Here is an 18,931-nt window from a genome sequence, read left to right on the forward strand (position 1 = left end):
TAAAATACTGAAATGAAAGTCGAGCACGGTAGGGTTAAATTTACGTCGCTGGCGGACGTACAAGAATATCGACAACAGTCGAACAACATTCCTAAAAGTCAGAATCCACTGGCCGAGCTGAAGAAAAGAAGGAAACGCGGTGATACAGACGCACGAGATGCCATGTACGAGCATATCGTGCAGAAATGACAATGGCCGAAAGGCAAATTGCGTCTGCGTGGCTGGCACGAAAAGCCAAGCAGCAACCTTGAAAGACCTCGCGAGTTCCTTCGGTAACGTGGGATAGAGGTGAGAGTAAAAGAAGACGAACGAATACGTACGATGTGTGCAGCAGAATGCACGCTAGAATTTTTCCCTTCGCATTCCTTCTCATACTCGTGCCTGCCATTCGTTTCTTTGCCTGTCCCTACCCTCTCCCCTGTCTGACCAAATGAAAAATGGTCACAAAATTTCCTGCACTCGTCCGTCTTATTCGACCACGTGTAGAACTAGCATGGAAAAGTCGATCGATGAGGCGTTAAGTAACCGTGTCCTTGTTAGATTCTTGAGAAAAATCCGCTCGTTCTCGGGAAAACCGTCTCCTGTGATTTCATCTCTTACGCAACTACCATCCTTTTTTTCTCTTTTCCATAGACTGCGCGTTGTTACTCCGAACATTAACTATACATATACATATGAATCTGTGTGTTGATGCGTTTACCCGTGGGCTCTTTTATTATAATCGATTTCCTTAGTGTATCGAGCATGGACTAAGAGGACAAACTGGCTGACAATGATGGATTAGAATTCCAGAACCCGATGAAGTAATTACAAAGACTCGGCGTGCTTTACCAGAGACGTAAATTATCGTTGATTGATATTTTCGACGTGTTTACGAACGATATTCCTTCTTTTACACGTTTCGTTGTCCGATAGAGAATTATGGTACGGGACCACGTTCAAGGATGAAAATAACACTTACGAATCGCCGATACAGTCGGATCACTTTTAAATACGAACTCGTTTTACGTACCTAGTAATCAAGACGCGACTCGCGGTAACTCGTTACTATTCGATCACCCAGTATTATCGCGTGGTGTGACCATCAATTGCGTGGGTTTGCGTCTTTACAGGCCGCTTCCGACCTTCGTAACAATTAGCCACAATTAAAGTCGCCGCGGCAAAGGCCGTACGCTGGTTGTCTTAATTTCTGAATGAACTTCCTGACATCCAGTACGAGCTGGGTCGATATTCTCTCGAACTCGAACGACGAAAGGGTGGTTAGGGAATCGGTTAATCGTCCAACATTATCGACAGTGTAAAATATCACGGGATTCTATACGAATTTAGAGAACTTCTATTCTTTCTCATCTAAGTAGTATTTCTTGTTGTTTCAAAGAACTGCTCGGGATGCTAATCGGGAATTCGCTCGATTTTTACCTTTCCTTCAACTACGACATAAAACGAAGCGGAATTTTTAATTTAAGTAACTGTAGCATAGTTCTTATATTTATATTTGCTTTACAAAAATAATACATGTTACGATTATAATCTTGTTTTGTATTGCTACTTGAAGATTCTAATATTACGGAATGAGTGAACTTCTTCCGTTACTGGAAGAAAGATCTCAAAATATCGTCAAGTATCTGTATATTAAATATCAAATAACTTTTTAAGATCGCGAAGGTCGTGGTTAATTTAACAGATAGACGTAAAATTCTTTTCATAAACATTTCCAAAAATACCCCAAAAATAACTTTCATATAATTCATTACACAGATATAGATGCAATTCAATATATACTTCGATATTTGCGATGAATATTACAAACCACGCATCCAATGAAGAAATTGCATTAGTTTACTTAACTGATCGCTGTTTATTTAACTATTGTATTGATTCATATAACTGTTCGTTTCTTACGTTCCAATCGAAATGAGTGGTATGACAATCAGCCCATAACGAATAAATATTTGTATTTTTTTTGACAATTATAAATTCCATCTACATTAACAAAAGTAAACATTCTCCCTATCTTTGTAAGTTTAATTCAAAAATTGAGCCCAGAGTATAAATAAAAATCCCTATATATCGTTCAATATATACCGCAACGATGACAGAATTCTTAAAACCTCCGCCACGACAGGATTATTTTAGAAGAAAAATTCATGTGAGATAATTAGTGGTTGCTCTAATTTTATTATGTATGTTGAAATTGCAGCTCGATGGAGAAGGTATCCCAAGAACTGCACAAGATCACGCCTCATGCACCCTGCAGCGCGGACTTTCGAGCATCCCCTCTTTGGCGCCGCGGGAGTTCGTCGGAGCACACTCTTCCCCGTGCAATGGATATGCACGGAGTAATCCCTTTCCATTGGGACCGGTAAACATCGGCTATTGAGAAGCGCATCCGCCCTCCGTAAATCCCTGGGCACGTTTAACGCGATCATTTCGAAAATCGGATTTGGCCCCATTGTCCCCACTTAAGGGGATGACACCGATCCTAGCCGCCGCGGGAAGCTGCTTTCGTTTGTCGATGCATACCGCAACACGCCGTGACAAGGGCCCATTCGGGACATTCTTCTGGACCGTCGACCAACATATGTCCCCATTTTGATGGACCCGTCGCTCCTTTGAAACGTGATTTTGCGAGAGCAACGAAGCGAAGACGCGATGGAAGAGAGCTACCAACAAAAGAGCTCGCGTTTAAACATTTGTGTTTTAATTTCAAATATTTATCATTTGTGTATAACTATAGAAGAATTGATTTGAAGTCTGATGTTTCCTGTTTGCATGGATTAAATCAGTTTCGTTTCAGATGTAAGAATTAATTTACGTACCTAATATTTTATGGACTGTAAATGTGTACACGTTTTAGAATATTTTCATGTATCTGCTTCGTGTTTATGGGCACGCCTTTCGCTCAAAAGCTGATTTTGTAAAAATAAATGTAAGAATAAAAAAAAGATAGGGAATAGATTACTAGCATCTATTTTGCGATCAATCAAATGAATCAATAAAATTGAGGTTCCTTTTTCTAATGTTCTTATCGAATACGTTTTACGTTATAATCTTTAATATTTGGAAAGCAGTCAACTAGGAAATCCACTAGAAAAGACACTATGTCGACTTCACGAGTCTTGTACGCGACTGTAAACTTTGTAAATCGTTTCAACAACCAGATTAGAAGAACCAACGTAAGAAGTTTTTCTTTTCTAATTTCATTACCGGATTTCCTTCGACACTTGGCAATCTTTGAATCGCATAAAACTGATAAAAACATTGCACACAGCTCTCGACTTTGCCCAAGTAATATCACGTTATTGAACATTATTGCAGTAGATAATCGGTCGAGATAATCTCAGGAAAAAAAGCAACCCCTCTCCGGGTAATTTAATCATCCATCTCCCGCTACTATTCCATTCACATCAGTAAAATGCAAATAATGCGCCTTTCGATAGATCTTACGACGATATCGAGATGTAAAATGCAACAGAGGAGAAATACCACACGTTGATGGAGCGTGCAGTACGCTTTCCACAGACGCGACTGCATACAGAGATAGGAAAAGAGGCGAGAGAGCACTTTCGAAAATCTCGTGACTCGCTTCTTCCTTGTCGTGGTAATGCCTTGTAGGTAAAAAGGAGAAACTCGTAGGAAGGGAGAAAGGATGAAAAGAGACGGCCACTGTGGCTCGTAAAAGGAAAACGGAATCGAGGGTGAGCCGTAGTGTGGCCATTTTGTCTGTTTAGTTCCACACGGAGACACCCGATGTATGGACTCCGCGGTGCGTATAATCGCTAATGCTCAACCCCCCTTATCCATCCATGGGGAGGGTTAAAGCCGAACCCCCGCTAATTTCATAGATAGCCCTCGCTCTTGCCACGACGCCGTGAATGAACCCCGTGAGATTTTGGAGACACCGTTGGTCCCCGATTGTCTGTTCTTGTAACACGTTGTTATCAATGCATGATAATTAATTTGCGTCTCGCTGCGAGTGTCAACCCATGTTTCAGGGGGTTAGGCAATATTGTCGCGAGATATTATAGACTAGACCATGCCAGTTCGAGGATTGTGAAAGCGTTAACTAGAGACGAAGAAGTTCGAGCAGTTGTAAGAAACCTTAAACTATCTAATAGATATATTGGATTAACTCTTATGACATACGATTTAGTAAATAAAATGTTAGATAATCTAAAAGGCTACGCGTAAAGATACGGAGATGTATAGTTAAGGGTTGAAAATAAGAATGAAATTCGAATAATGATAAAGAATTGTGAGATATTAAATTACAAATGTAATATAAAATATAATTAGAAGCTTAAGTCCCTTTAGAAGAAAGAATATGCAAGCTTCTATGTATATAAATAAGAGTCTCTTCTGTTTCTAATGGTATAAGTAAAAAATATATAATAAATGTTACCCCTCTGACACACTCCCTGTTACTGAAACACACTCACCTGTCCCTACAGTTACATTCTTCGCTCTATCAGAAATTTCTTTATTTTGAGCGATAATTTGCCTGTATTTAATCGGTACACCACACGCACTAGTAGCAGTGAATGTGTTAAGAAACCTATGTACTATTTGTAACTTAAAATATAATAAATTCTGCAAATAAAGAAACTGCAGCTTACCTTCGATTATTATTAATATTAATAAAACTTTAAGAAACTGTAGGAAATTGTAAATCATCTGTCGCTTTGTTTACCACTTTCCTACCCTGTCAAAATCGATGTTCCCGATCAGCGATCACGAATCAGCATCATTGAACGCTTCAAATCCCGTCGTTGAGCCATTCTGTTCCCTTTCCTTTCTCACAGCGGATCGTTGCAGCCTTTTTGCGGGCTTTTTGCGGCCTTTTGTAAGAAACACACTGACCGAAAATTCCACTTGGTCCATGTCACAGACTTCACGGTCCATTGGATCGTGAACTAGATGCTCCTTGTCGTTCGCGGAGCGGCGAACCCGAAGAATGAACTGAATTGGCCTTTTCCATTTTCGCTAACTCCCTAAGCCCGTAATACCCATTTGCCAATCGAAAACTCCTCTGGCGAACTATTCTAGTTGTATAAAAGGAAAACGTAGCCTGGATATCGACAACAGATGGATCTGTGGTATTAAACGGTAAACAAACTGTTGATCAGTCGTGTAACGTTATTTGAAGAAATATATTATGCTATTGTTCGAATCAATAAATTAATTGAATAACATTAAGTTAGTGGATATGTTCTTTTTTGTATATTTAATGCATATACGACGTACATTATTTCAGATTTATAAAAATTACCGATTTTTAAATTCGACGATTCTTGAAATAGATCTGTTACGATTTCTTCTATAGAATAATTTATTATCAATTAGAAAACTGTTTCATTGGGACATAGAGTATCTTCAACTTTCTCCACTTGTTTCAAGTGCTTTCAGGGTACCTTTTCCAAAATGAAACTCACGTAAGGAAATCATACGAATACTCTAGTTACTCCTGACAGCCAATAATGACGTATCAATTTTTTTTTTTTTTTTATGGCATAGTACCCACTCAGGATTAAATAATATGATTTATAGCAAATTGCTGCTTCTTTATTATATTCGATAATTAACGATAAAATAAAACACTGATAACAGTACCACATCGGAAAAGAGATATTTCATATGCACGAACCTAACAGAAAGGATGTCTGCGATAAGACGTTGATAGGTACGATGTCTGAACACGTCGACGAGTTTTCCATCTTCCGAGCCGAAAAGACCTGAAGGCGAAGTCCCTCGGTCGATCCGTTTAGCCATCAGAGGAGTAGTAGGTATTCGTCTCTGGTCGCCGTCGGCCTCTGATTGTCCTTTATTGGGTTAAATTGAACTTCCTTCTCGTGATACGCGGCTCGCATCAACTCACTCGCTCTGAGTAGTTGCTTAGCTCTTAAACATCTGTGTAGGTACGGGGTGTTCTTGAAGTATCTCGATTTATCTTCGGCCTGCCGGAACGACGCCATTCATCCTAAAGTAGAAAGGAAAATAAAAATCTTGTCACAACTGGACATCAATTTTCAGCGATCATAATGAACACCCGACCAAATAAAAGATACAAACACGCAGCTATAAAATGTCATTTCATTAATTTTCTACGTTACAGAGACGTACTTAGAAGAATCATTGGATCATTTTAAAAACACCTATTACTTGACACTTTTGTCAGAAATGTATATATTTTTAAGAGAACAATTTCCTAGTTTCTCCTTAAGCTATAATACGCCGAGGATCTTTAAATTTTGACAAGATAGAGATTAAAGGACACCCTATAGATTGGCGGGCGGGCGAGTCATGCGAGCTTAAGAGTTAAGAGTTTGGGTTTGCGCTGCGCAACAATTCGCGAGGGGGCGAACCGCGACTCAGGAATTCAGAGCGGGTAAATACGGTGGGCGTCTTATTCTTACGTGCGGAGAACGCGAATCCCGCGACCTGTGAACCACTCTTAATATATCGTGCTATCGCGTCAAAGGCGTCGCTTTGACCAGCTTGCCTGTCCACCAAGACTCAGCCGAGTTTAACGATGTTAACAACGCCGGCATTCTACCGAAAGAGGCCTCGCTAAACTGGAACGTTCGTCTCTTATTCCGGTCCGCGCTTATTACTCTAGAATCGAACAGGATAAGCGAACACTGTTTCCTGTTACACATAGATATCGATTTTAGGTTCAACAGATCGAATGCTTAGTTTTGTCAGCAAATAAAATTCAATGAAATTTCCTGTTTAACTTCCCCGCGCGATAATCTTTCGAGCTTAGTAAATGAATATGAAAGTTTGGTTAATTTTTCAATAGGAATTGTTGGTCGATGGTTGAGAATCCCTGCTTGAGGGAATCGTACTGATAAGAATGAATTATGCAGATGAATGTTGCGGCGATGTCGCCGATGTATCAAACCGCCTCAACTAGCTCATTCTCCTTCGTTATCTATTCGTTGACGAGCCCGACGTGCGCGACGTGATCGTGGACCAGAAATCCGGACTGTTCCCATGTTCCACTTATAGCATTTGGTCCAATCGCACGCGTCTGACTTTAGACGATGTCTGATAGCCCTAAAATCAACACCAGGCTCGATCCTACTGACGCAAACATCCCTATCAGCCCTGCAATTCGTCACGAATGAAAATCGCGAGGCTACATATCTAAATGAAACATGATCTATGCGCTTACGACTTTAGGTTCCACGTTTAAATTGGTACTTATGGGATGTTCAGTGGATGTGGATTCGTCGAATAGATAGCAAAATCCCATTCATTGACAAATTCAAAATGATCCAGATGATACCTAGGTCTCGCGGGCATATGCAAATATATATTTGCGCTGATTATCTACTTTCAGCACTTTGAACGAAAGAAATAAATTGAACAAACTACGTGATATTTATCTAAGCAGATATTATTTGTACAAGACTAGGAACTCGAGGAACAAATAACAAACTTCCAAGCATTAACAAATGGACAGAATGATTGTCGAATGATTGTCGACAGAATGTCGTAATATATTTGGGTTGATTACTGTCAGCGATACAGATGAAAGAAATAGATAGAATAAACTACGCAATGTACTGCGAAATAATTAACGAAAAAATAAAGGAAAAATTCTTCATTTCCATTTGTTTGTGAAAGAAATAAATAACATAAATTAGAACAAGAAACAATAACACAAATGTTGCAACTAGATAGCACAGAATACCAACACAAGATTAAACATGGCAATAGATTGCGTACGAGGTATTTAACGTATACGAGGAAATTTCGAGGACGGAGAGACGGCTCATGACGGTTCGTCAAGCCCTGGCCAAAATGCCTGGCGCTCCGCACAGTGCCCGAAAAGGCGGTCGCCTCGAGTCCAGCAAGGTAACCGTTAATGATCTTCAAACAAGTCTCGCGTCAATTTCGAGCGGGCAATTCGGTGAGACTGGACTAACAGGTGGAATAAAGGCAACGTAACGAGCCCGAGGTGTAGCCTGAAACGAGCTCGTGGTTGTTAGACTTCTAGAAGCACGAGGCCCGAGAGAAAAAGGTAAAAAGGCAAGAGAGAAAGAGAAGAGCCAGGCGAAGGTGACGATAGATCATTAGGTAGTTGACTTGGTTTAAGTAACGGTGGCTAATTATCCCGGCGAGAGTTAATAACCTAGCGAAAGGAAGAAGCCGAGGGAGGTCACGAGACTGGCATGTCGATATTCGATTCTACTTGGCCGGGGATCTCTCCGGGCTGGCATCGAAGCACGTTACAAAAGTCCGAGTGGCGGAACAGAACGAAGAGAAGAAGGAAAAGGGGGCGCGAGTGGGAAAGGTAAGGAGGGAGGTGACTTAATGATGCCGCATCCGGGAGTCGCCAGGACATTGTACCGCGCAAAAAAGGATCTTATAACGCGTTCACAGCTGGACCCGCATTCTACGTTCCCCGTGTTCGAATGGGAGACCCCGATCCATTAACGACCCGACGCAAACATTAATAATCCGCAGCTTCGCCTCGATTGCCGTGCGGACGCGAGCTGCAAGGTGGCAACCTTGGCCAGGTGACGTAATAGTGGCCCGATCTTTTCGACCCAGCTTCCTGGACTCCATGACTACTGTTGCTGCTGGACCCTTAATACAGGGAAACTATCAGTCAATGATCAGTTGGCCCTTTTCAAGTTTTACACGATACACGAGGAAGTAGTAGATATCGTTTCGTTGTAATAATCAAGTTTCTATCGATTAATATATTGGTGCAGAAGATTTGAAATTGTCATTATATAAATTTTGATATTGTTTCAATTACGAGACTTTTGTCCCCTTGTTCCAAGATTTATGTAAGGAATATTGGATTGAATAGGTGCATTAGTACTGCCCATAGTCAATTCCATGTGATATTTTCTACTACATATAATATATTGCTGGAAGTTGCTGCTTCTTTGTCATCCATTATTCTCTATTCACTACTATATTCTTCATATTTCACGATTCTTTATACTATACGATAGTTATATAAATAGTAATTGGCTAATTATTTCTATACAACTGCTCTGCTACAAATTTAAGAAGTAGTCTCGCTATTTCCATTAAGGAATCCATCGATGTTCCAAGTGTCTCTGGACATCAAGCATTTTCTTATTCCACAGTGATACGCATAGTCTTCGACATTCTACACAGTAGTCGCTGAGTATTCGTAACGATGTAACATCCACCCATAACGCATGATACTCCGAACAAAACGAATGTAAATCAGGGCAATAAATACTGAATAAATTAGTTTGACGAGGAAAGGGGAACGACTCGATCGTCTGATTTCCCTGAAAAACAGCAAAATCGGCGAAATAGAGTCGCGTAGCCGTGGACCGTGAGGTAAGGTGATTCGGTTCGATTTCAAAAAAGCATCGGCCTCCCGCGGCGAGGATTCTCGTTCATCCATTCATCCAGCCGCGTGTTACGTTGGTCTTCCACCGCGTGTTGAAAGAAGAGGGCGACGCAGAAGAAGAAGGAACAGAGGTGGAGGAGAATAGAGCGTACAATCACGATGAGTAGCGGCCCTGAGGTGCGAGCCGCGAGTGGAAAGGCTCCCGGGCTGCCAACCTAATAAAGCAATTTGTCACGGTTGTCGTCCGAATGCCAGCCATACATTAACACACAATCTCGCCTCCGAGATAGTCGGCCTCCGTCCTCTTCGTCTTCCTTCCCTCCGACATTGGACCATCCTCACCTTTCCTGTTTTCCTCTTTTTCCATTTGCCACATCGAGGCTTTCTCTGTCCACGACTTCGATCCTTTCGTCACGGTGAAAAAATCTCTCCTATTCCGGTGACCAGGTTAATCCTTCCGACAATAAGGCGCAGTTATCTGCAGCATAAACCCTCATTTATCAATTGAAAAGAATACGCTATTAAAAGACCCTCTGGTCTCTTATTCTTGTGCCAAGAGTTACGACGACGCTTATTTTTTTAGACCGATTTTACGTTAGAAACGTGTTTGGACTACTTTTCTCATTTAAGATGGCGGTGGTGTAAGAGAAACTTTATGTGAAATTCATCTAGAAGGTTTACCCGTAGCATGTTTCGTGCAATACCAATTTTACGTGATTTGTCATCCTAGTTGTACATTCATTACATTTATACAACATTTTATGTCACAAAATGAATGCTATGGAATTATGAAAAAATAATTACAGTATACTGCAAAACATTGCAATATACTGCAAATTATTGCCAGATTAATCGAACTATTGCTTATTGAACTAACCGATCCTATTACATGACCGAAACAAGATGAATAACGAGAAGAACTAACGAAATCCTATTACGTAAACTGTTCGCTCGCTAACGAATTCAGATAAGTAGAACTCTACTGGAATCTTATTTCCCCTGAGATACAAAGTATCAAACAGCTCGAAGTTGCAGCGTGGATCATCGCTAACCTACGCGACAGAGAAAAACCGTGTCGAAACTTTCTCCTTCTTTTTAGATATCCCAGTTTCGCGTGATTCCGACCAAGTTCTGTTATATAGCTCGAAAACAGAAACAATATTATCTGCCGGTCGATTCGAAGCACACAACGACCAGCCGGATTATTACGCGGTTTTTGCACCGTGACCCTGGAACAACCGGGCTCTCGACGATGGATTCTGACTTCCTCCGCGACGTCGTTGTAAAAGCTACGAGATTCTGCAGCTTCTTGCTACCGGCGAGAAGCAGCACTCTCGAGGTGCGGGACATTCGTGATTGATGGATCCTCTCTCCGAGTGGTCTCTCCGGCGAATCAGACTCGGCCACACTCTCTCTTCTCCTAACGTTCGTTCACAGTTCTTCTTCTGTGGTTGCTTTGCAGTTTCTTCTCACCACTAGAACGTACGCCTTCGCATCCGATGAGAGTCGGCTTTCTAATCAAGAATTATTGGTCACACTCGACTGCTTGGTTCACCTGGTTCTCCAGAAGGTGGTAGCCAGTATTCTCCTGCGATACAACGTAACGCAACCATGTCACATGGAGACGGTGTCGATTCGGCAGATGATTGAGGTTCGAAGCATGCAGATTCGAGGAATCAATGTCAGATACCATGTAATACAATGTATAGCAACATGTAATTTCCTCCCCGGACATTGTATCCGCGGTTACGATCAAGCCGGTATACATTCTTTTTTTCCATCGATTCGGAATTCCGCCGCATGAAGATATTAAACATGTTACGCGCCACGCCTCGGTAATTCAATTCTCGGAATTGAGCGCGGTGCTCTTTATCGGCTTGCCTCACGGATGATCGCCGCCCCTAAAATCACGGTTCTCGCGGTTGCTCCACGGACTATGACTCGCTTTCTTGTAAAACGTTTAAGATACCGTACACCGTACGAAACGCGATCGACATTGTCGTATGGTATATATATATATATTTTGTATATACAATATATATATATATATTATATATACAAAATGGTCGTCGTACCATGTGATCCTCCTCCTCGAGCGTGATCGACCTCGGTGTCGTTCAGTTTTAACGTCGTTCCTTCGGCTTCGTTTATTTTTGTCTGGCTACAGGATAAAAAGTCTGATCGCGATTTAACGTTCTCTCGAGGAACGAGCAGCTAACATGTTGCTAACTGTTCAGGAAGATGTGCCTCTTTTCAGCGAATTATTTATAAGAAATCGTTCGGTCCCATATGTATTATTTTATTCTGTATAACGGTTGTGCGATCTTTCGTTTAGAGCTCGCAAACGATGGTCGGTTTCATTACAAATCACCCGATATTCTCAGAAACACCTAAAGGCAGAAATAACCGGTGTTATTCTGATATCGCGTACTGATAAGAAACACCAACATGTGCATAAATGTTTAAGACCGTAAGATCAGTATTCAGTTGCAGTATAAGAATTGTCAATCTTTAAGGTCAACGTTCTAGATAATAAAAATCAATATCGATTTCCCCAAAAGCGCTTGTGTATTTTTATCAATTACACAAACAAAGAATCTGAAGTCCGTTCGTTTGAAAAAGTTAGCGCACCTGATGTTAACAAATTTCCCTGTATCATCATGAAAAGGAAGCAGCTTCGCTCTTATTTCAATCGCTACAAATATCCCAAATCAACTTGCCAACTACTTGTTGTTAAAAGGATCATGCAAATTTATTCTCAAAAAATTCCACAAACTCTAAGAATTCAATAAAAAAATTCCTATTGTTACCAGACATTCTCGAAGGTAGATCGGAATCGATCCAAGCACACGGAGGATTCGAGATAGCACCTGAGGGGGTGGGTTTCGTGCCGGACGAGCTGGCATGGATCCACCGTGTCGTCGACGGTGTTTCCAGTTCAAGGTCAGCGGGAATCTAGGATGGGTCGCATGTCGAAGGAACCAGAGCGACGACGATGTATCGGCGTTCGGTGGTCAGCCACATGGCGAATTAAGGGTCAGCCCATTACCGATTTGACCTCGGATGACCCGGCAGTGTATACAGAGCTGGTTGCGTGCTGCTTGATTCAATTAACCCCACGACACACAAATACGCGCGCACACACGCGTATTGCGTTCTATGCTTACGCGGACGCGTTTGCACGTGTGGGACCGTCGGTCGAGTGGTCGAAGTGCTTCGGTCGAGGAACGAAGCACGACCGATGCCACGACAAATTGGCGAACCTCGTTGTACTCGTGAGGGAATCGTAGAGAAACGGGGCTGGTGGGGCGAATTGAATCTCAGATACGACAATTAGATCGTAGAAACGGGTTTGAGGGAGAAATCGTCGAGGAGAATGTAGTTTTCTGGGAATTACAGGAGTATTGTATTATAAATGTTTTAAATGGCCGATTTAGGTTTTAACTTCTTGAAGTTTATGGGTTTGATGATCAAGGTGTGGTTTGTATTTATAAAATACACAAAACAAAATACTCGTCATAATATTTAGTAAATAATATAAATATCTAGATCCTGTCATGTTCACAAAAATATGGATTTCATAAATTATCGACTAAGTTAGTTTCTTGATTTTAAGTTTTCATTTCCTACGATTATCGTATGCCCTGCTCTATAACGTCTAATATAATATTTTTAATTTCGCAAAAGTTAGATACTTCTCATCTTAAACATCACTGCAAATATATATAACCACATATCTCCAAATTCAGATCTTTGTTTGACAAGATAATTGTATCTTTGACTTCGCAAAAATTTCAAACAACTAATTCAGTTCAATGTCTTTTACGTTACCAAGATATCCGAGAGGAAACGAACGAAGCTTCGCGCTTTTAGCGAAGAGAAGAAACACAAGTATGTCAAGTATCGAAAAATGTAGAAATCCGACGATTTTCGCAGACCAACAACGGAACACCACGGTGGCAAATTACAGGCCAGTTTAATTCATATATATATATATAGATATATATATAAATGTATACACATATATAAATTGTTTCAAATTAGCGGTTTAACAGGCGTGTCCAGTATCATTATCTAGAACGTTAGCGGCAGGACGTGGGTGTTAAAACAGATCAGAAAGTCGTTCGTGGATCGATAAGGTTAAATCGCTCTCTCGTGTTCCGTCTGCAATTTGCGAAAGGACCTCTTAATTCGATGTGGTTTTCTGAGCTCCCCGAACCGACCGTCAGGCACGAACAACGTGTAAATATGTAACGAGTTCATTAGGCTGCTGGTCCGGCGAACTTTCGTGCCCCGCCATAACGGCGATCGTCCTGCTAATTACGGTTTCACCGAATTTCCGCGATTAACGACTCCCTGAGTCCACTTCTTTTCCACCTCCCCTTCTCCAATGTCGGGCATCGACGTCTTAACGACGAACAGCCTTCAATGATGGAACTGATTAATCATGGCTGTCTTTACCCTCCATCAGTGTAACCCAGAATTAAATTTCGCGAAATAAGTGTATGTCTACCTGTGTTTAAGCGAAGAAGAGCGGAAACGCTTGAAGAAATATATTCACGAGAGCCTGATGCAAACGTAATTAATCTTATCAGGCGTTTCGTGTAATTTTATATTGCCATCCTTCATCCCTTTCTCTTCGATAAATAAAATTCTTATAACATTGTCGGATATATGGGCCAAATATTATATCTCGACCATATATCAATTTTTTTCTTTCTCAATGTTGGGAAACTTTGGCCTGACAGCACAAAAAATTTGTGTTTATCGTCGTTGCAAACAAAACATTTCATTCGATGTTCGATAATATTAGAACTATCAAAGTGGTTAAAATTACTAATTCGTAATTTGTTATATAAGTTTTATAATTCTTCTATTGCAGATATACACTGCACATTATTCTTTATCCATATATACTCTGATATTTTGTTTACGCAAGTTTCCCATTTTAATCGTCGATCCTTCTAGCGTTAATTTCTCGTATCTACATATATAAGCGAATAAGTGAGATAAGATTGAAAGAAGCTATTCCTTGCAAGTCTGTAATGGTCTAATTGACGTGTGATCTGGAAAACGAGGAAAGAGAAGGAGCCCTTAGGAAGAACCGAAATCGTCGATCTTGAAGAGACAATCGGCTGGCGCAATCAGTATCATGTTTTCCCCCTCGGTTGCTTTGGTTCCTTTTATCCTTTTATGCAACGTTAACGCCCAACAAATGGACCTCTCGACTTCTATCGTGTCAACGCATTTGATAAGAGGCGAGGTCACCCGGTTACCAGTCAACAGATGCGTCCAATTGGCCGGCCTAATGCTATTGCAGCATAGCCGGCAGCGTACCAACCACAAAAAGTATACGTGCATTCGCGTTACCAAGAAAACTATCCTACCTCCACGCGAATCCAGAGAATATAGCCTACGAAGTAAGTAAATTGAAGAGGAACGCTGTTATCCGAGTTCGTATTTTCCTCTGATTCGAACTAGTTTGTTGGAACAGCGATTTATTTCACGGAAAAAGCGGTGGAACGAGAACAAGAAACGAGCCGAGGAATCGTGCGAACATAGGTTTCTAGATTTAGATTGCTCGTTAATTCAGCCTTTACTTTGTGTTACGACAAATTGGCTGGCGTTAAGATTCAGGAGTAATTCAAATTGAAGGGTTCAGTGAAGGGAAAGTGATATAGGTGATGAAATTTTTAATTTGAGGAGAGCGTGAGTGTAATTAAATTGTGATATAGAAATCAGTATGCCTTCGAACATTAACCCTTTGCACCTCTATCTTCTTACACGAATAGACGCGAATAGAATCGATGATCGGAGCAGATTCAAGATATCACTTCGAACAGTTAAAATACCTTGTCTTACGTAGACGTTAAAATTTGGAGATTTATAATAATCTTTGTAAAAATCCCTCTTCTAGGAAAGTACGAATACACACATCGCACATACGGTGGATCATTTCATGTACTTGCATCGTTTCACAAAAAATCCATCAATTATAATTTCTCGATCATTAACGTGATACTTATCATACGTTATAAAATTATCCTTAAATTATTGTAAAACGTCTCATTCCTTTTTTCCCGAAACTTTACAAAGATCCATCCTAATCTCTAATTAAAACAAAATTTACCAGTAGAAAAATAGCCGAGACTTTTTGTCGTCATCGAAAGAAACCCACTTTCAGACGCATTAACTGAAAGTTACACGACACCCTGATATTAGTATTCGCGAGATAAAACTCGTTTAATTCCCATTCCAGCGCGACAATACGCACTCAACTAGGTACGCGTGCATTAACGTGTATGTACATACGTAATCCTGTTCAACGAGCATCCTTAAGTGTAACTTAACTTAACGCGTAATGCACCCTATGATATTAGGGAGAGCGCGTACGAACGAACGAACAATGTGTGTGCGTGTGCGACGATAGTTTATCCTTTTTCGATGTACTGACTTGAACCCATCGCCGTATATGTGCGTGAACGCATTTACGGAGCCCTTCGCGTTTGCACTTCAACCGACTGCTTCTCGCGCACCACTCTCCCCATCGATGCTGCGTTCCCTCACCCCCTGGACCCCTCATCAAACCCCTCGTAGCCTGATTGAATCTACTCCGCGTGCGGCTTTTATTTCGCGCCGTGGAAACCCGAGCCAATCCGTTCTCGTTCCACGAACTGCGGCGCGCCGAAAGTCACGTTTTGTTACTGGAGCGTCCGTCGAGATTTTTTCAATTAGCCGCGTCTATCCCCCAACACGTGAAAGTGCTTTTGTTCTTTTCGCGGACGTTGCCCATCGTCATGGTATTCCGCTGTTGATGGAAATGTCGAGGAATCGCTGCTGTGTACGATCCTTGTATCTTTGGTTTCTACAAGATAAATTTTAGAGAGAACCTTTTGAGGAATTTTTAGTTTCTAAGGATTCTAAGGACTAGTAGAATATGTTTTGAATTACGTGGTAAATCTCGAGGAAATTTAAAAGACTGTCTAAGAAATTTCCTAATTTTTAGGGCTGATTTTCAGTTCTAAGCTGATTAGTATTAGCGAGGATGGTTAACATAAGTATTCCCTTGAATAAGGAATAAATAAGACTCAGATAAGTAAGACTTTTGAAGAGTTTTCTAAGAAATTTGGAAAGAAATTTGGAAAATATTAAATCTCGCAAGCTTTTAAATAATCTTTTGAAAAATTTCTTAATTCGCAATGACGCAACTTCTCGACTAAAATAGCTATAATTCGTGAAGGTAAGGTGAATATCTGGAGAAGGAGATGAACCGAGGGTTTTCAATCTAGGACATTCGACGGCTCATGGGATCGTCGAATTGCGGAGTCTGCAATCGTACCACGGCCCGAAGTTTTGATGTCACAAGTTTCTCCTGGATGTCGAGAGTGGTTGTTAAAAGGAGGTGTCGCAATCGTGGTCGGCCGAGCCACTGTGCTGCTGTAGCCCTGGACTGCGCAACTCCTCGTCTTTCCGTAATCTCTTGAATATACGAACGCGTATTACGTCCTACCTGGTGTACACGCGACGTGCGTGTGTGTCCACGTGCTTTTACAACTGGAACTCGCGTTATTGCGTTCTTGCCTACGCCGCGTGGCAATTATAATTTTCGAGGTTTACGGCTGGCGAGTGCGGTTATTTTTTTCATTCTTTCGTTTTTGCAGTCACGCTGCGGATTCCGCCGGCTAAATTCGCGTTGAGCGGATTTTACGCGTACAACTACCACAGCCGGGGCAAATTAGGTTCAATTATTTATTCTTGGAACCGAGGAGGGGGCGTTCAAACTTGGAACGTCTGCTAGAGAGCTCTCGTTTCTACATTCTAATTTCCATCTTAATAGAGCCGCTTCGAAAACTCTATATATTTCCCACCTATTTTTCCACAATTTAAAAAATACTCAAATAATTTGAAGAATTGACAACGATAAGAAGGCAGCTCGAGTATTTAAATCGTATTTATTAGAATAAAAAGAAAGCTATAGGTTTCCTATTCAAAAGTGCAAATCTTTATCACTACGAATATTAATCGGTTATGAATTTATAGCGCGTTTAAGAAGTCATTCGATTTTGACTGATTCTGTGTTGATTTTCGTTGATTTATACACATTAGTGGAATTAGAACGGATATGGAATTAAAAAGAGGAGTTGCTTACTTATTGCTACCCTTTTAAATATTATCTCCGTCTTATTTTCAAGAAAATCTTTATTTCTACTGATTTGTAATAATAGAATCTTAATAACGACTTTATAGCCACAAGCCCGAGATGAGTCGCTATAGAAGTCAAATTGCAAATTAAGCCCGTTTACTTGGTGGTCCACGCGTCAGGGTCCAACGAATGCACTGAACTGGAATCGCGCGCTGTCCCCACGGAATTCGTCGCCGCAGAAACGTCGTCGGTACGCGATGTCACCCTCCTGCGGCAATTAAACTATCCCATTCGACAAGTCCCGATTCCAAGATCAGATTCTCTTCAAACGCATTCACGCTCTATGCGAATACGCATTTGTCGCGTGAACGCGTACAGATAATCACACGTGTGTGCACAATTCTCTATCCGTTGGTCATTTCGTTCTTCTAATTCCAATTCCATTACTGTATTCATTAGAAAGTATTTTACGATGAGATTGATGCAATACCTTCACATAATCGTTAGTCATTAGCATAGAGACTATAGTTGACGAGATTAATTTCGAGGTCGCTAAATCTAGAAAATTCAACAGCTTCATAAAAGGGATGGATTTAGAAATAGAATTTTATTATGATTATTAATGTAGCGACGACTAATGGAGTTCTTAGGTTTGGGAAAATTATTTATTTATTCCTTTGAAAAAGGGGGTGAGTTTACATTAAATGTTACTTATTTAACTTAATTTAACTTAATTAATATGGGCACTCGATTCATTAACGTATTATCTTACTATGATTGTTGGTATAAAGACCAACATAATGGTATTAATCATGGAAATTAATTCCAGAACTGTCAATCTTGAAAAATTTATTTCTTCGAAACAAGAAAATTTCTTGTGGAATTTGTTATAAACGATACCTTGATTAATACGAGTAAACTTAATTCTTTTAAGATTTCAGAATGGATTTCTAAACGTGAGAAAATGATCCCAAGACGAACGAGGAGTCACACCATGACAAGGTGATCCCAACGGCGACCCACAAAATCCTCCGTGGCCAGATCGTATTAGGCTAATGTACATAAAGCCCGGTCTTGGGAAGAGACGAACGCATAGGGAGTCGGCAAGAGAGACTAGACTAGAGAAGAGGGTGAGCTTTGATTGGTCCATTGAGGACACGTGCTGGCAACCCCGACGTGGGCCAGCCCTCTGGCTGTGCATCTCGTTACGAACTCATTCAGGAACTCCAACGTCGCCAATGACGGAATCAAGTGGGATTGTTAACGGGGGCACCGTAGGTGGCTGGGACAGAGAGAAGGCGATAGAGATCAGGACCTAATGACAATGACGATATAATCAGACAGGATAATTCACTTTACATGATCGTCACGAGCCACTGCGGGATTCTCCAGTCTTATCCCAACAGAGAACCGATTCCAACTCAACGTTCCTTTGATCCCCC

General features: G+C 40.9%; 1 protein-coding gene and 1 long non-coding RNA gene across 2 annotated transcripts; both read right to left on the minus strand.

The window, feature by feature from the left end:
• Nucleotides 1-2,042: 2,042 nt before the first annotated feature.
• On the minus strand, nt 2,043-3,001 carry LOC117216296. Its single transcript, XM_033462904.1, has 2 exons — nt 2,524-3,001; nt 2,043-2,406 (listed from the first exon to the last, which is right to left on the minus strand). The coding sequence occupies exons 1-2, from the start codon at nt 2,589-2,591 to the stop codon at nt 2,133-2,135; spliced, it is 342 nt and encodes a 113-aa protein (XP_033318795.1). The 5' UTR covers nt 2,592-3,001; the 3' UTR covers nt 2,043-2,132.
• Nucleotides 3,002-3,722: 721 nt separating this feature from the next.
• Nucleotides 3,723-12,241, minus strand: LOC117216297. The gene is made up of 3 exons (XR_004489343.1): nt 12,157-12,241; nt 5,645-5,977; nt 3,723-5,091 (listed from the first exon to the last, which is right to left on the minus strand). It is a non-coding gene; the product is annotated as an uncharacterized LOC117216297 (long non-coding RNA).
• Nucleotides 12,242-18,931: the final 6,690 nt, after the last annotated feature.

Source organism: Bombus bifarius, unplaced genomic scaffold (genome assembly GCF_011952205.1).
Source record: "Bombus bifarius isolate JDL3187 unplaced genomic scaffold, Bbif_JDL3187 scf7180000010271, whole genome shotgun sequence".
NCBI lineage: Eukaryota > Metazoa > Arthropoda > Insecta > Hymenoptera > Apidae > Bombus > Bombus bifarius.